Source organism: Ovis aries, chromosome 9 (genome assembly GCF_016772045.2).
Source record: "Ovis aries strain OAR_USU_Benz2616 breed Rambouillet chromosome 9, ARS-UI_Ramb_v3.0, whole genome shotgun sequence".
NCBI classification, from domain to species: Eukaryota; Metazoa; Chordata; class Mammalia; order Artiodactyla; family Bovidae; genus Ovis; species Ovis aries.
Genome location: NC_056062.1, coordinates 89,406,678 through 89,423,720, shown reverse-complemented (window position 1 = coordinate 89,423,720; position 17,043 = coordinate 89,406,678). Strand labels below are relative to the sequence as shown.

The 17,043-nt window shown below is 40.3% G+C and overlaps 1 protein-coding gene across 1 annotated transcript; it reads right to left on the bottom strand.

The window, feature by feature from the left end:
* Positions 1-2,689: 2,689 nt before the first annotated feature.
* Positions 2,690-15,703, bottom strand: LOC101112828 (solute carrier family 7 member 13). The gene is given in 4 exon segments (XM_042254518.2): positions 2,690-4,790; positions 9,032-9,163; positions 15,041-15,649; positions 15,652-15,703. Coding segments are annotated over 4 exon segments (873 nt in total). The 3' UTR covers positions 2,690-4,710.
* Between the last annotated feature and the right edge of the window lie 1,340 nt (positions 15,704-17,043).

Genomic DNA, 17,043 nt, shown 5'->3' with positions numbered 1-17,043 from the left:
ACCATTAACCTAAGCATGTGGAACTGAAGCGTGGTGAGACTACAGGTCATCTTGGTAGAGCTGTGCCTTGTGGGCCATATGTGAACGTGCGAACGCCAAATTTAGCCTGAGAATGGGGCCGGCCACTAAAAGGAAGAAAATATTGCACTACGCCACGAAACAAGGCAATGTAGACTGATCACATTCTTGTTTTAAAACGATTTATATCACTGAGACAAAGATCTTTAAGTCAAATGTCTTTCAACACCTTTCCTTTAAAATTTATTCAGAATAATGAGTCTGATCAACTCAGATTTCTTGATGGACATATTACCTGTTTAAAAAAACATCTTTGCAACACATTAAAAAAAAAGTCTTAGGTTTAAAATGTCAGACTGAAGAAACATCTGTTTAAGCCGTGAGTGCATGCTCAGTCATGTCCAACTCTTTGCAACCCCATGGCTCCTCTGTCCCTGGGATTCTCCAGGCAAGAATACCAGAGTGAGTTGCCATTTCCTTCCCCAGGGGATCTTCCCAACCCAGGGATCAAATCCATTTCCTGCATCTCCTACACTGGCAAGCAGGTTCTTTGCCACTGAGCCACCTGGGAAGCCCCAATTTAAGCTACTCCTCTGTGTGTGTGTGTGTGTGTGTGTGTGTGTGTGTGTGTGTGTGTGTGTGTGTGTTAGCCGCTCAGTCATGTCTGACTCTTTGAGACCCCATGGACAGTAGCCCAACCAGGTTCCTCCATCCATGGGATTCTCCTGGCAAGAATACTGGAGTGGGTTGCCATTCCCTTCTCCAGGGAATCTTCCTGAGCCAGGGGTGGATCCTGGATCTGCTGCATTTCAGTCAGATTCTTTACTATCTGAACTATCAGGGAAGCTCCAAGAATATTGAACTAGGTAGCCATTTCCTTTTCCAGAGGATCTTCCCAACCCAGGGCTCAAACCTGGGTCTCCTACATTGCAGGCAGATTCTTTACCATCTGAGCCACGAGGGAAGCCTCTTAAATTCAGCTACACACAACAAATATCTTAAGCCATGAACATGTTTTACAATACAATGCAGGAGACTCTGGTTCCACTCCTGAGTGGGGAAGACCCCCTGGAGAAGGGATAGGCTACCCGCCTCAGCATGTTGGGGCTTCCCTGATGGCTCAGATGGTAAAAAAAAAAAAAAAATCCCCCTGCAATGGGGGAGCCTGGGTTTGATCCCTAGGTTGGGAAGATCCCCTCGAGAAAGGCAAGGCTACCCACTCCACTATTCTGCCCAAAATGCTATACCTTCACTCTTATGTAATCCCAGTAAAACCGGAATGAAGAAGTTTTCAAATAAATAACCCCATGAGAAAGGGGGAAAAGAGAAAAGGTTTTGTTTTTTGAGAAAAATATTCTAAAATATTGTAAATTGGAAAGCAAATGCATTAAAGATGCATTACAAATGTGGGTCTTTAAAGCAGGAGAAGTTGAGAAACAAGGTGATTTACTTTGCAGAATGCTCAAAAACATCATGTAAATTAACGGAATTAGGTCTGACTGGGGCTGTGGCAGTTACATCACTTAAATAAAGAAGATTAGGCGGAAATGATCTAGAATTCAGTTCTAGTCTTAATCCCTAGGCAACGGCTCCTGTGCTACCATAGCAAATGACTGCAGATTTATTGATGGGAGATATCAGCACGGTTGAAGTTCTAGGTACTCTGTGAAAATGAGATGAGTTTATATTCATTGGTTACTAACTGCAGAGACTGTGCTCTCTAGTCCCATTCCCCAGCTCAGCTCCCAATACCTGAAAGTCAGAGTCCTGCCTTTAAGAAGATTAGAAGACTTCTTTGGGGAACCTGACTACCCAAGATGAAAGAGGTACAGATTCTGGCCTTGACAATGCCTTAACAATTGGTTCACTCAGATCGCCATATGTATAGCATGTAAGTTATACGTATACATTTGGAGTTTCCAATCAACTTTTTCACCCATTATTATTAGTTATGAGCAGACAGTTAAGGCTCACAAAACATCTGAAAACTACTGGTTTTCCAGTGGTCATGTATGGATGTGAGAGTTGGACCATAAAGAATACTGAGCGCTGAGGAATTGATGCTTTTGAACTGTGGAGTGCGAGAAGACTCTTGAGAGTCCCTTGGACAGCAAGATCAAACCAGTCAATCCTAAAGGAAATCAGTCCTGAATATTCATTTGAAGGACTGATACTGAAGCTGAAGCTCCAATACTTTGGCCACCTGATACGAAGAGCCAACTCATTAAAGCCCTGGTGCTGGAAAAGATTGAAGGCAGGAGGAGAAGCGGACAACAGAGGATGAGATGGTTGGATGGCATCACTGACTCAATGGACATGAGTCTGAGCAAGCTCCGGGAGATGGTGAAGGACAGGAGAGCCCAGCGTGCTGCAGTCCGTGGGGTTGCAAAGAGTTGGACTTGGCTGAACAACAAACGGCAACAAAAAAGTAACAACAAGCAAACAAATAGAGGTTAAAAATAGGAAATGAGAGATAAAAAAAATCAAAAGACAAGTTCAGGAGGTTCACACGAAAATAACAAAAATTCCAGAAAAACCAACAGAAAGAGAGAGGAGGCATTTATCAATGAAATGATCCAAGAAAATTTCCTCAAACCAAAATATTTTCCATTTTGAAAAGGCTCATGAAGGTCTAACACAACAGGTGAAAATAAAGACACATAAAAATCCATTACCATTAAATTTTTTAAAATACTGAAGACCAAAAACGTACCTACATTTTTTTCAGGTTGTGGGGGGTGGGGGTGGGGAACAGGGCTTTGGCCACATATATAGGATTTGGAATTAGAATATACTAGAATGTCTAACCAGAACAATTAAACAAGAAATTTTAAAAATTAGAATGATTTTGAAATGTCAACAGCAATATTGGAATTTAGAATTCAACAGAGAAATACCTCAAAATTCTGAAGCAAAATTATTTCCAAAGACTTCTATTACTTGCAAGCTCTCACTCAAAGAAGAAAATAAAATAGACACTTACATACTTGCAATATCTCATGAAATTTTTCTCCCATTACCTTTTGCATGAAGTTACAAAATAACATGTCCTTCCAAAACAAAGAATCAACTGAAAAAGAGAAATACATGGGACAAAAGGAACAGGTGGAGGTAAAGAGCATTCCCCAGAACATTGACAAAGGAAATCTCAGGTAAATCACGTTAGAAACTGTTTCAGAAAAGTGCAGAGGACCATATGTAGAGCTGTCTTACCCTCCAGAGTGAACAGACAACCACAGGGAAAGTCACTGGAACCATCATCTCTCTTGATGAGTCTGCAGTGATGATGGGAAAGCTTGAGATAGAAAGATGGTGCAGTAGAAATATACATCTGCTCTTCAGGGTTCATGAAAGCCTCATGTCTCTCTTTTACGTTTTTGGGGGTGGGCGGGGAATTCATATTTATTTTTACTCAACTAAACAAAAGCTTATCACTGTCAGGAAAGAAAAGGAAAATATGCTAGAATAAGAATTTTCCTATAAATACCTATGTGATTGCGTATATGTATAAACTTGCATTAGTTATTTTTAATTGTAAAACATAAACATTATTTCCACTGAAGTTAAGATCAGAGCAAGGATGCAAATATCATTACAGTTTTCAGCCTTGTTCTGGAGGTGTTGGTCATTACCACAAGGCAAAACATATAAGTGATATCTAAAAACTAAAAGTGGAAGAAACAAAATTCTTTTCTGAAGATGACAATTATCTTCCTAGCAAATGAGAAATAATCTTCTAAAAAATTATTGGAATAGTGAGAGTTCAGTTAAGTAGCCAAATACAAGATCATCCACAATAAAAATGGCTTTCCTAAATACCAACAATCACCAGCTGGAAAAAAATAATGAGGGATTAAAGTATCTCAAACATAATCGCTGTCAAAAAAAGAAAGAAAATATGGAATATATAGGAATGAACAAAAATTTGCAAGCTCTTTGTAAAGAAAATTATAAAACTTCTTTGAAGACATAAAGATAACCTAATAAATAGCAAGATAATCATCTTGAAAAGAAAGACTCAGTATTGGAAAATGTGAGTTCTTCCGGAAATAACCAATACAACCAAGTAATGAAAACAAAAATTCAAATAGAATCTGCCATGGTGTATGAAAAGGCAGTAATAACTAATACTCATTTTTTACAAGATGAGGAAAATTGACATACACTACCAGATAACCAAATAGGACTTTTCTTTAAGAGCATTAAAAACTATGTACGTTCCCTAGGGCTGCCACAGAGTACCAGAAACTGGGTGACATGAGAAAAACCGAAATTTCCTCTCCCACAGTTCTGTGGGAAGTCCACTTGCCTTCTCTGAAGGGTCAAGTTTCTGGCCACTCTTGGCCTTTTCCCCAACTTGCAGATCGGTTCAGTTCAGTCGCTCAGTCGTGTCTGACTCTTTGGGACCCCATGGACTGCAGCACGCCAGGCTTCCCTGTCCATCACCAACTCCAGCAGTTTGCTCAAACTCATGTCCATCGTGTCGGTGATGCCATTCAACCATCTCATCCTCTGTTGTCCCCTTCTCCTCCTGCCCCCAATCTTTCCCAGCATCAGGGTCTTTTCAAATGAGTCAGTTCTTCGCATCAGGTGGCTGAAGTATTGGAGTTTCAGCTCATCATCAGTCCTTCCAATGAATATTTAGGACTGATTTCCTTTAGGAGGGACTAGTTGGATCTCCTTGCAGATACATTACTCCAAACGTTGCCTCAGAAGTCCACGGCATTCTCGGTGTCCCAACACACATCTTTCCTCTGCACGGCTCTGCTCATCTGCTTTCAAAGACATCATCTTGTTGAATTAAGTGTCCATCCTATACACACTATGACCTCTTCTTAACTAACTACATCTGTAAAAGCATGGTTTCCAAATAGATTCACATTCTGAGGTTCGGGTAAGGACATGAACTTTGGGAGACAATATTCAACCCAATAGGGTAACTAAAACATTGCTATTTTTAAGAAACTGCATACTAATACAGAATAGATTAATAGAACAGAATAAATATTCAGAAATAGATGCATATATATTTTAAAATTAAAAACTATCAAAACAAAACAGATTGGTAATTGGCTGTTCATTTCAGAAAAAAAGAAGATACATTTAGAAGACTTCTTTCAAATATACATAAAAACAAGTTTTATATAAACCAAAGAGCTAGATTTTAAAAACAAAACCATAAAATATTAGGAAGTTAATGTAAGCAATTCACATAAAGAAAAGTCCTAGGGAGAAAAGTCAGTCACTTTTGTGATGTCTTTAAGAGATAGATACAAATCTATAGCCCCAAAGTATAACATAGCAAGTTACAATTTATGAAACCCTTTAATTAGAGGGTCACTCATTTGGGGCTTAAATCATTAAGAAAACTCCTTTTAATGGGTAAAATACCCTTGAGAAAGATAACCTATCATTTCACAGCCTGTTATTAATTATCCAAAAACTGAGAGAGGAAGAAAGAGCATGCACGTGGGTATTAGAGACAAATTCCAACTACTTACGCTATGGTTACCCTTGCCTTCCATTTTTTTAAATGTCATATTTATTTATTTATTTATTTGGCTGTGCTGGGTCTTAGTTGCAGCATATGGGATCTAACTCCCTAACCCAGGCCCCCTGCACTGGGAGCACAGAGGCTTAGCCCTTGGACCACCAGGGAAGTCCCCTGCCTTCCATTTTGATGCAAATGAATATCAAATAATAAATAAGCAATAATAACTGTCACTGCGGCTTTGTGCTGTCTGCATGCCTTAGCTCATTTAATACATCCCACATTCTTAGGAGGTAAGCATTATTTATTCCCATTTTAGGCCTGAAAACACTGAGGATCAGTGGTTAAAAGAAAGAAGATTGTCTTTCCCTGTGTACTCTGGAGGCCCCCACGTGGCAGGGATCTTACTGTGGTTTTGGCGTACCTGACTGTCCAGGTAGACTAAACTCTGCATGATTGCGGAAGCCAAGTCTTACTCCTTTATACACCCAGCATATCTAGCTAGATACTCAAATCCTAGTGGCTACTCAATAACGGATACAAATAGGGGATAGCTAGGTGGGCTTCCCTGGTGGGTACAGAATCTGCCTGCAATGTGGGAGACCTGGGTTCGATCCGTGGGTTGGGAAGATGCCCTGAAGAAGGGAAGGGCTCCCACTCCAGTATTCTTTCCCGGAGAATTCCATGGACTGTATAGTCCCTGGGGTCGCAAAGAGTCGGACACCACTGAGCGACTTGCATTACATTATTAGATGGAAGCAGAAGCAAGAACTGAAAAGAAAGGCTGGTTGCAAGTCAGCCAAAGTTGATGGTGATTAAAACGCTGCTTCCTCCGAGTGTTCATTCTTATATTTCGTACTTAGAGACAAACATCCCAAAGAAACTGCCCAGATTTGAAGCTTGTTTCCACTTCATGCTGTGTGACCTTGGGCAGGTGACTCAACTTGTAGAAACCTGTTTCCTTTTTTGTAAAATGGAGATAACAGTAGTATCTGCCTTCTGCATTACCGAGAGGGCTAAATATGATAATCCAAGTAAAGCTTTTAGTGTGCTGAGCCTACCAAGACTATTTTACTATTCTGGTAATTACAGCATCAGGCCAGCTTTCTCCAGTAGTATCCTTATGCGGTCAAGTTGTTGCCTCTTTCCTTTTGCAACTAAAGGGTGCTCCCGTGAAACTCTTCTTCATCCAGACTGAAAGTCAGTTTAAATTTAAGTGAAGATGAAAAGATGGACTCTGTTGGTGATCACGTTAAGCTGATGTTTCAGAATGGCAGATGCTGTAACTTGTGACCCCACAGGAGCACTTGCCTGTTCTTATTTCCCACCTATTAAATCTGACCCTCACTGTGGAAGATACTGGAATGAAGCGGTAGCTTTGTAAGTAAACAAAGGAACCTCTGCTGAACAGACCCCATGATGTCAGACTTGACAGAAACTTAAGTAAGGAATAAACAAAAAACACCTGTAGATCAGTATTAACTATTTACTTTCTGTTATATATTGTAATATAGATCTGGCCTTTTCTCTCATTGCTAAATCGCTTCAGTCGTGTCCAACTCTTTGTGACCCCAGGGACTGCAGCCCGCCAGGCTCCTCCGTCCACAGGATTCTTCAGGCAAGAATACTGGCGTGGGTTGCCATGACCTCCTCCAGGGGATCTTCCCAACTCAGGGTTCGAAAGCACCTCTCTTAAAGCTCCTGCTTTGGCAGGCGTGTTCTCTACCTTTACCGTGCTTGGGAAGCCCTCAGGTGGTGCTAATGGTAGATACAACGAAATTCTCTCATTATTGTCTTTTTACTTTAAGCTTTCTTCAAAAACACGATCTTTGGGAAAGCTCAGCGTGGTCTATTATATGACTTGCTGGAAATTATCTCTTTCAAATTTATTGAATATTTTGGTGATCTTTAATTTTTTGCTCTCTTAGATAATGTCATGATGGTTGTCCCTGTACATACAGTTTTCGTGTATAGCTCTGATTTTTTCTTAATTTAAGTTCATAATACAATAAAAATAGGTATTTGCAATAAAAATATTATTTCAGAATTTAAGCAAGATCTGAGGAGATGTATAAAAGAATATGTCAAAATACTTCATAAGTCTTCCACATATACCAAAATTACTATACCACCCACAAAAATGTTGCAGCTATTATGACAGCTGAGAAGAGATATTCATTATTTTTCACAGTCTTCATGACTGGCCATAACAGATGTCAGCTTCAGTGAACCATTACAGCTAGCCAGCTGACCAACAGCCCTCACCACATCTATAGCTAATTTTGTTAATTTATTTGCTACATAATCAAAATAGAGGGCTTCCCTGGTGGCTCAGATGGTAAAGAATCCACCTGCAATGCAAGAGACCTGGATTTGACCCCTGGGTCGGGAAGATCCCCTGGAGAAAAGAATGGCAACCCACTCCAGCATTCTTGCCTGGAAAAGTCCATGGACAGAGGAGCCTGGCAGGCTACGGTCCATGGTGTTGCAAAGAGTCAGACATGACTGAGCAACTAACACACTGCTTGCTTTTATCCAATTTAGCAGTCAGGTTGTTCTTGCAAATTCTCAAAATGTTGATTATTTCTAGCATACAGCTCCCAAAGACAGCTAGACCACTGTGAATCAACACTGATACCATGCAATGGCAACTTCCTACGTGGCAGGAGCTCAAGACCTCAGGCAGAGCATGCTATGACTTTTATATTAAACCTCCCCCAGGTTAATCCCCAGTGCCCCAAGGATTTACCAAAGCAGTAATAACTGCTCAGAAGAGATTAGTGCCCAAGGTACTGGCTGATAGCTTATCACAGAAGGTGATTACTCAAAGGCTAATGCTGGTTTGAGGAAATTGCTAGTCTCTCATATTTCCTGTTCCTCAAATTGCCTTTTATTCCTTGAATCTGTTGCTCATTTTTAAATATATGTTTTATTTCCTTAAGATTTTCTTATTTCATTTTTTATTCTACAATTAGGGGTCTCAAATAGTTATCTTTTAGTCAAATTTCCAATATGTTCAAAGCCCTTTGCCACCATATATTTTAGAGTTATTTATGATAAATAATGACATTATATTACATATTAATATTTGTCATATTAACTATATACATTAGCATCTATTCTTTTAATTGCTACTGTCCTACATTTCAAGTTTATCATTCTTTACATCATCTAGGAGAATATTTGGAAAATTCACATTGTCAGAGTTTTAGTAGATAGAAGCTCTGATCACCCAGCATCACTCTGGGTGAGATGAGATCATGAAAGGAATGCTGACCTTGAATCTGCGTCATATGCAAGCATTATGTATACTTTCCAAATTAGCAAAAAAACATATTACCATGCTTAAATGTGAAACTCTTTTCTTAACCAAACCATACTCTGTCCCCTCTGTCATCTTCAAAGATTACAATAGATTCTCTGTGAAATAGTGGAAAGCAAACAACAGTTCCAGCTGGAAAAGGGATACTTACATATGCTATCTTTATTATTATTTATTGTCTTAGCAATTTATGTACAAACCTGAAGAGAGAATTTCCTTGGGTGTCAGAACAGTCAGGTAGGAAATGTTAACCAGTAAATAAACAAGAGTTACCAGAGGGAATGCAGGAAATATATTCTTTAGAATTGTTTTTCTGGGTTTCTTGAGCTCCCCTGAAAGACGTAAAAGAACAAAATCACAATGGGTAAACCTTATGTCTTAAATTTATCTTTAAAATTGTTCCATGTATCAAGTGTTGGGCTGCATTCTTCCTATTCACCCTGGCCACTATCACACACACACACACACACACACACACACACACACATTAATATGCACCAACACCCACAATAGTAACTGCTACACACACCCGCTCCCTTCAGAGCTTGCTGCTAAGTAAACAAAGCAGGGGGAATGAAGACATTTCCCCCATATATTTTTAAAATTTCTGAATTAAAGGCCCAAGAATGAAAATGGAAGCTGAGCCCACGCGACCCTGTGGGTTCAGAGCCCACCTGTGTCTTCAGGCTTCTCTGTTGGGTACTGGGCGCTGAGTTTGAGTCCTGGGAGTACAATGGTAAGCAAAAGCAAACAGGAAGCGCAAACTCTCCTGTTTCCTGTTCCTCATTTTTTCCCAAATTTCCTTTTATTCCTTTAATCTGTTACTCATTTTAAGACATATGTTCATTACATTAAGATTATGGGAAGAGGAGCTATGATTAACTCAATAATCACATAAAGAAAAGTTAAAATAGTGTCTGTGATAAGGGTCCAAATAAAAGAGAAAGGGCTGTGAAAATATATTATATGATAATTTGATGGCCCCTTTTGCTATTTGCGTCACAGGCACACCAGCTTTCTTTCAGTTCCTCAAAAATGTACTGCCTGTTGCCCTCAGCCCATTCTCTCATGCCCTTTTCTGGTTGCCTAATTGACATTAACCCTTCCTTCAGCAACTATAGTTTCTTCTGGGAAAATAGGAGCCAACACCCTCCTTGTTGTCCAGTCGCTCAGTCATGTCTAACTCTGAGACTCCATGGACTGCAGCACCCCAGGTTTCCCTGTCCTTCACTGTCTCTGGAGTTTGCTCAAACTCATGTCCATTGAGTCTCATTCTCTGTTGCCTCATTCTCTTCCTGCCTTCAATCTTTCCCAGCATCAGAGTCTCTTCCAATGAGTCAGCTCTTCACATCAGGTGGCCAAAGTACTGGAGTTTCAGCTTCAGCATCAGTCCTTTCAGTGAATATTCAGGGTTGATTTCCTTTAGGATTGACTGGGTTGATCTCCTTGCAGTCCAAGGGACTCTCAAGAGTCTCCTCCAGCTCCACATTCAAAGGAATCAGTTCTTCAGCCCTCAGCCTTCTTTACGGTTCAACTCGTACCACATCCATCCATGACAACTGGAAAAACTATAGCTTCGACTAGACAGACCTTGGTCAGCAAAGTGATGTCTCTACCTTTTAAAACCCTGTCTAGGTTTGTCATAGCTTTTCTTCCAAGGAGCAAGCATCTCTTAATTTCATGTCTGCAGTCACCATCTGCAGTGATTTTGGAGCCCAAGAAAAGAAAGCCTGTCACTGTTTCAATTTTTCTCTATTTGCCATGATGACATGATCTTAGTTTTCCAAAGGCTGAGTTTTTAAAAAGCCAGCTTTCACTCTCCTCTTTCTCCTTCACCAACAGGCTCTTTAGTTCCTCTTCGCTTTCTGCCATCAAGGTGGTACCATGCCCATATCTGAGGTTACTGATGCTTCTGGCAGTCTTGATTCCAGCTTGTGCTTCCTCTGGCCCAGGATTTTGCATGATGTACTCTGCATATAAGTTAAATAAGCAAGGTGACAATAAACAGCTTTGACCTACTCCTTTTCCGATTTTGAACCAGTCCATTGTTCCATGTCCAGTTCTAACTGTTGCTTCTTAAACTGCATACGGGTGTCTCAGGAGACAGGTAGAGTGATCTGGTATTCCCATCTCTTTAAGAATTTTCCACGGTTTGTTGTGATCCACACAGTCAAAGACTTTAGCATAGTCAATGAAGCAGAAGTAGGTTTTTTTTTCTGGAATTCTTTTGCTTTTTCTCTGATCCAGTGGATGAGTCTTCTGCTTTTTCCAAAGCCAAGTTGTACATCTGGAAGTTCTCAGTTCACCTACTGTTGAAACCTACCTCAGAGTGAACCTACTTTGAGCATTACCTTGCTAGTATGTGAAATGATGCAATTGTGTGGTAGTTTGAACATTCTTTGGCATTGCCCTTCTTTGGGATTGGAATGAAAACTGACATTTTCCAGTCCTGTGGCCACTGCTGAGTTTTCCAAATTTGCTGGTATACTGAGTGCAGCACTTTAACAGCATCATCTTTTAGGATCTGAAATAGCTCAACTGAAATTCCATCACCTCTGCTAGCTTTGTTCGTAGTGATGCTTCCTAAGCCCCACTTGACTTCACACCCCAGGATGTCTGGCTCTAGGTGAGTGACCACACCATCACAGTTATCTGGGTCATTAAGATCTTTTTTGTACAGTTCTGTGTATTCTTGCCACCTCTTCTTGATCTCTTCTGCTCCGTTAGGTCTTTACCATTTCTGTCCTTTATTCCATATCATTTCATATTTCATATCCATGTCCATTTCATATACATGAGTTCCTTTTGTATCTCTAATTTTCTTGAAGAGATCTCTAGTCTTTCCCATTCTATTGTTTTCCTCTATTTCTTTGCATTGATCACTGAGGAAGGCTTTCTTATCTCTCCTTGCTACTCTTTGAAACTCTGCATTCACATGGGTGTATCTTTCCTTTTCTCTGTTGCCTCTTGCTTCTCTTCTTTTCTCAGCTATTTGTAAGGCCTCCTCAGACAGCCATTTTGCCTTCTTGAATTTCTTCTTCTTGGGGATGGTTTTGGTCACAGCTTCCTGTACAGTGTCACGAACCTCCATTCATAGTTCGTCAGGCACTCTGCCTATCAAAACTCTTAGGCCAACAAAATTGTCCTGTTATACCATCTGTGGGGACACACAGAGTCGGACATGACTGAAGTGGCTTAGCAGCAGCAGCAGAAGCATTCTCATAGCATCTGTGAAAACAGTAGAAGAGTCAGTCAGAAGTTCTCTTTCCCTGTGAGTCCTCACCTTTCCTTAATGCCAATATTCAGTGCAGAAGAGATCATGATTTAGCGTTTATACACATAATGATTTTCTAGGATAGTCTTATTCTAAATATTGTCCCATTTATGACACCGTTTTCCCCAGTCTTACCATTTTCTGAGAACTCTCCCTGACACAGAGAATTAACATTATAGCTATGTGTATACTATGTGATCCTGGGCCCTGGTAATGGGTAACAGCACCACACACAGACCTCTGACTCACTGGAAGTCTATCATTGCCAGTACACAGGATTTCTTGCAAAGATTTGAACCATATGTCAACAAAGCTGAGAGAACCAGGAAAAAAGCACTCAGTGCTTGCATAATAGGCAACTGATAACTTTAATTTTTAAGTCCTAGAGCGTCCTTGATTTCTGTTGTTCCTGAAGACAGGTTGCTCAGGTCTTCCTTGAAATACAGCATTGTTCTTCCAGCCCGTTTCCTTCTGCTTGTTTAAGCTAATGTGTGTGAGTTTCTGTTACTTAAAGCCAAATACCTCTGACTAATAAATATTTGTCCTTTGACAGATATCAAATGCCTTCCATCTACATCCACCCAGAGGTTGCATGTACTGTCCCTGGGCTGATTGAGAACTGAAGAGTAAAGACTTAAAAAGCTCTCATTCAGGTGCTGCCTCACCCACTCTCTCCTATGGGCTTCTGGATGATTTAGTGACTATCAAGCTTTCAATTTCCCTACCTGTATATTGAGGGTAATTGGAAAATATAGAGACAATAAAATTCCAATCAAATCCCTAGCACTTAATAAGTTATTAATGACTACGGTTATTAGTTAAAGCTTTTAAGCAAGCAAAAGGGCAACTTTTAAGATTACCTGTTCTTTCCTTTGGGCCTTTTGCTCTTTCTCATTATGTACTAGATTGTCACATTGGAGATAAGAAATATAATACAATAAAATATATAATATAATAGCTATACAAGTGGTGAATATCCTTGGTTTTGAACTTAAAAGATGAATGTTCCCACAGTAGTCAAAATCAGCTGCTTACAAACTACCATTTTACTGGTAAAAGTGTTAGTTAGAATTTAGTAATGCTTAAAAGTTATTAAGCAAATTAACAATCCCAGCATATACCCAAATTCCTCCAGCGTTTGTTTACTGCTTGCCAGTTTTGAAGAGTTCTGTAATAGTTGATAGGTTAGCAAATTTTGTTAATTTGTTTACAGCAGAGTCGTCTAGCAATGAAACACCATTGGCAAAGAAACAAGATGGAATTGGCACAAACAGAAGCCAAAGATTTCTGTTCTTAAAAAAGAAAGAGACAATGTGAGAGAGAGAGAGGAAAAGAAAGTTTTGCTCATTATCCTCTCAAATGGCAGTGGCCCATTTAATTATAAAACACTGATCTCTCATAGTTTTCTTTTCTCAATATCTCAATTTTAAATTCAATGCTGAGTGACTTTCCTCTCATGCTCAAAACTCACCGATGAACTCTTGGTTAGTAAAATCGCTTTTGATCACTTCTCGCACTCTTCAACTTCTGAGGCATTTCACCATGTGGATTACTCTCTCCTTTGGAAACTTGGTGATTTTCTTTCTCTAGACTTCCTCTGGCTTCTTTATCAAATCCTCTTTCTCCATCCACCTCCTAAAAGTTGACATTCTCCGTCATCCGTCTCCAATCCTATGCCATCTTGCTCTACCTCACTCTCGGTGTGTGACCTAACAACTCTATTGATTAGCAAGCTGGTGAAGTGGAAACAATTTGGCAGTTATTTAAGACTGTGTGCCACGTCTTACACACATCTGCACACTTCTGGTCTCCACAGCTTCACTCAGATTTCTCTACTGCTGGAATTTTTCGGGGGGTTCCATTAAAATTGCTGCCTTTTCCACTTGATGAGACAGAAGAAGGTGGTTTTATCTTCCACTGAATTTCCATTGTAATTGTATTGTTCCCTTACAGCCAGTTACTACATACTATCATATCATTACTTATTCATAAATCACAGAATTATGGTGACTTTAAGTGATACTGCCTATATTTCAGGTGAAGGACGGTAAAGTGCAGAGAGTTAAAGACACTCGCCACAGCTAGGAAGTGGCAGAAGTCAGGCCACAACCTAGGGAGAGGCTCTTCTACCGCTGCAAACCTCTTTGGTGGAAAGAATGCATCTTACTCATCTTAAGGCACTAACACAGCCTTTTTGATTTGAAAATCGTCAGTGTTTCAAAAAATGCCTGCTGGCAAGAGAGTTAATAGATGATGGACACATCAGTGATCACAGGGGGCCCTAAAATTAAGGGAAACTTTTTTCGGTAGTAGAGAGTCTGCTTCATGTTTAAACGTCCAAGAAAAACACCGATAAAAAGGTTGAAGTTGAGGAGGTGAGAGGGAAAGTGCACAGGTGGAGGTCAAGGGGAGAGGCTGACTTTGAAAATGTAGAGAAAACTTGTATCCTAACATTGAAGGGAAGAGTACTGAATCTGACCTTAGACCGATCAAGGAAATCTATGATTCTATTTTTTTAAAAAATACTTAAAAGCCTGAATGTGTCACACCCACCCATAACACAAGCATAGTCTGGCATTGGATTATTCTTAGATTCACAGTTTCGTGAAAGAGGACTATTTCCACACTCTCCAAATTCATCCATTAACAGAATAAAAACTAGATTGGCACATGAGTCCCCTATCTGTTGTCCCAGAAAAGAAAGCTGAAAAAGAGAAGTTATTCAAGAAAATAAGTACTTTGGAATAACCAGAAAAAATTAAGAGTTGGTGATAAATGCAGAGCTGGCACATTCTGCTCTGATTTGGAAAATAATAAAGAAGAAAAAATTACTTAATTTAAATAAGACACAAAATATAATAAAAGATGTGCATTTCACATTGCATGCAACAAGTCATGGGTTGAGATTTGCTTTTCTCCAGGTATTGTTGGTTACCTGCTGGATACGTAAAGCATCCCCCACCTGAATATGCAAAATATCCTTGGAAGATGGCTTCTGTCAACTGGGAGGCTTCTAGAAACTCAGCATTGAAAGAGTTCGGAAATAATTCTAGATTCTCCTTCCTCACTTTTACCAGCAACACTACTGCACTTAGGGAAACAAGGCCGAGCGTGGCCATTTCCAGCAACATGCTGGCTATCTGAAGCCAAGTCACCTCTCTCACACCACAAGAACTCAGAATTCCCAGCGCCAGACATTTCTTCAGCAGCTTTGGAGCAGAGCAGCTGGGATACAAAGGCTGGATGCTGTACTAGGCAAGGAGCAGAGCCTGCCTGGCAGTGAGCCCTGGACCCAGAAAGGTGGTCCAGAGATTCAGGAAAGAGATCATATTGCCAAAACACCTCTTGAGAAAACAGTAGCGAGCTCCACTGCATGGGAAGGTCACACCTACCTCTGCTGAGTGGAGAGGGGTCATAAAGGACCACAGGGCCCAATCAACCTGGATGCTCAGGGAGAGCCCCGGATTGATGCACGAGGACTTCAACACCCCTTTGAGGGCCACAAAAACATCTGCTCCAGTTATATCTGTAATTAGAAACCTCATGCCCAGCAACATCCAAACACTCTCTTGAGCTGTATCTTCCTCTCTTTATCCATTGTAACTGAATTTTTAAATTCTGCATAAATGACAGCTCATGACTTTTCCTGCCTATATTGGTAGAAATGATGTTCAAGGGTTCTCTGAAATAAAAGAGTGCTGCCCTTCTTGTTCCATCTTTGTTAAATAGAGACTGTGTTCAATCATTAGCAAAATACCTGTGATGCATCCAGGTAAAATAATGTCAGATTACTTGAAAGGGTTTTAGTTTGACTTTTTAAAAAATTATCATCAAAATAATACATTCAGATGGAAAAAATTTTCGGTAACATAGGCATTACAGCAAGAAGCAAAGATTTTCTACTCTACTTCACCCCTTCCCAAACATATTCCCAGCTTTTTCCTCTGGAAACAACCATTTAGGAGTGTTTACGGTTCTGGTTCTTTTTGGCAGTTGCTTCCACTGTTCTTCCTTGTTGGCTCAGATGGTAAAGAATCCACCTGCAATGCAGGAGACCCAGGTTCAATGCCTTGGTTGGGAAGATCCCTTGGAGAAGGGCAAGGCAACCCACTCCAGTATTCTTGCCTGGAGAATCCCATGGACAGAGGAGCCTGGTGGGCTACACAGTCCATGGGGTCACAGAGTCAGACATGACTGAGTGAATAATTCTTTCTTTCTTTCCACAACTCTAAACAATACAGAAATTTTTACTCATAAATATTTCAACTTAAGACAGCGTCTATTGACTTCCGCCCATGAACACTGAGGAGCTGGCTCACTCACTGTCCTCTCGCTTTCTCCCTCTTCCTCCCATTCTTTCCATCAAGCTTTCAAGAGACCAAGTATCTACCTTTCATTGTTTTACAGAAACAAATTAACAACGTGAGGGAGTGAAACACCCTGCAACGTAAGCCTGTCCCCTAACCAGCCACCATTCTGGTGACCTGGGTCACGTGCAGAAAGATGAGGTCAGGAAAGACAGGAGGAGGCCTGATCCCCTGGACAGAAGGAACAGAGGTCTTTAACATCTGAGCAAGGCCTGAGCCTTAATAGCTCTTAAATACGTTCACTCCACAATGCAAAGTGTCAAACTGAGCACCTCTAAAATCTCTTAAGCTTGGAGGACACTCCCTGCCCTGGAAGAAAATTATTTCCAAATTATCCTTTTACAGTAAATGAAAATAAAATTGTTTAGGTTTTTGCTTTGGTTGCGGGTAAGTGGCTGTTTTCTGGCAGATTGCATCTGATTCACCAGAAAGTCCAGTAACAATACTGTACAGATCTCAATAAACATGAGCAGGTTCACAACCCAAATGAAAGCATGCCTCCCCTTCTGTCCTGGAGAGAAGGACCTAGAAGTGAGCAGAGGAGACCAGAACATTCACCTTAAAATAGAAT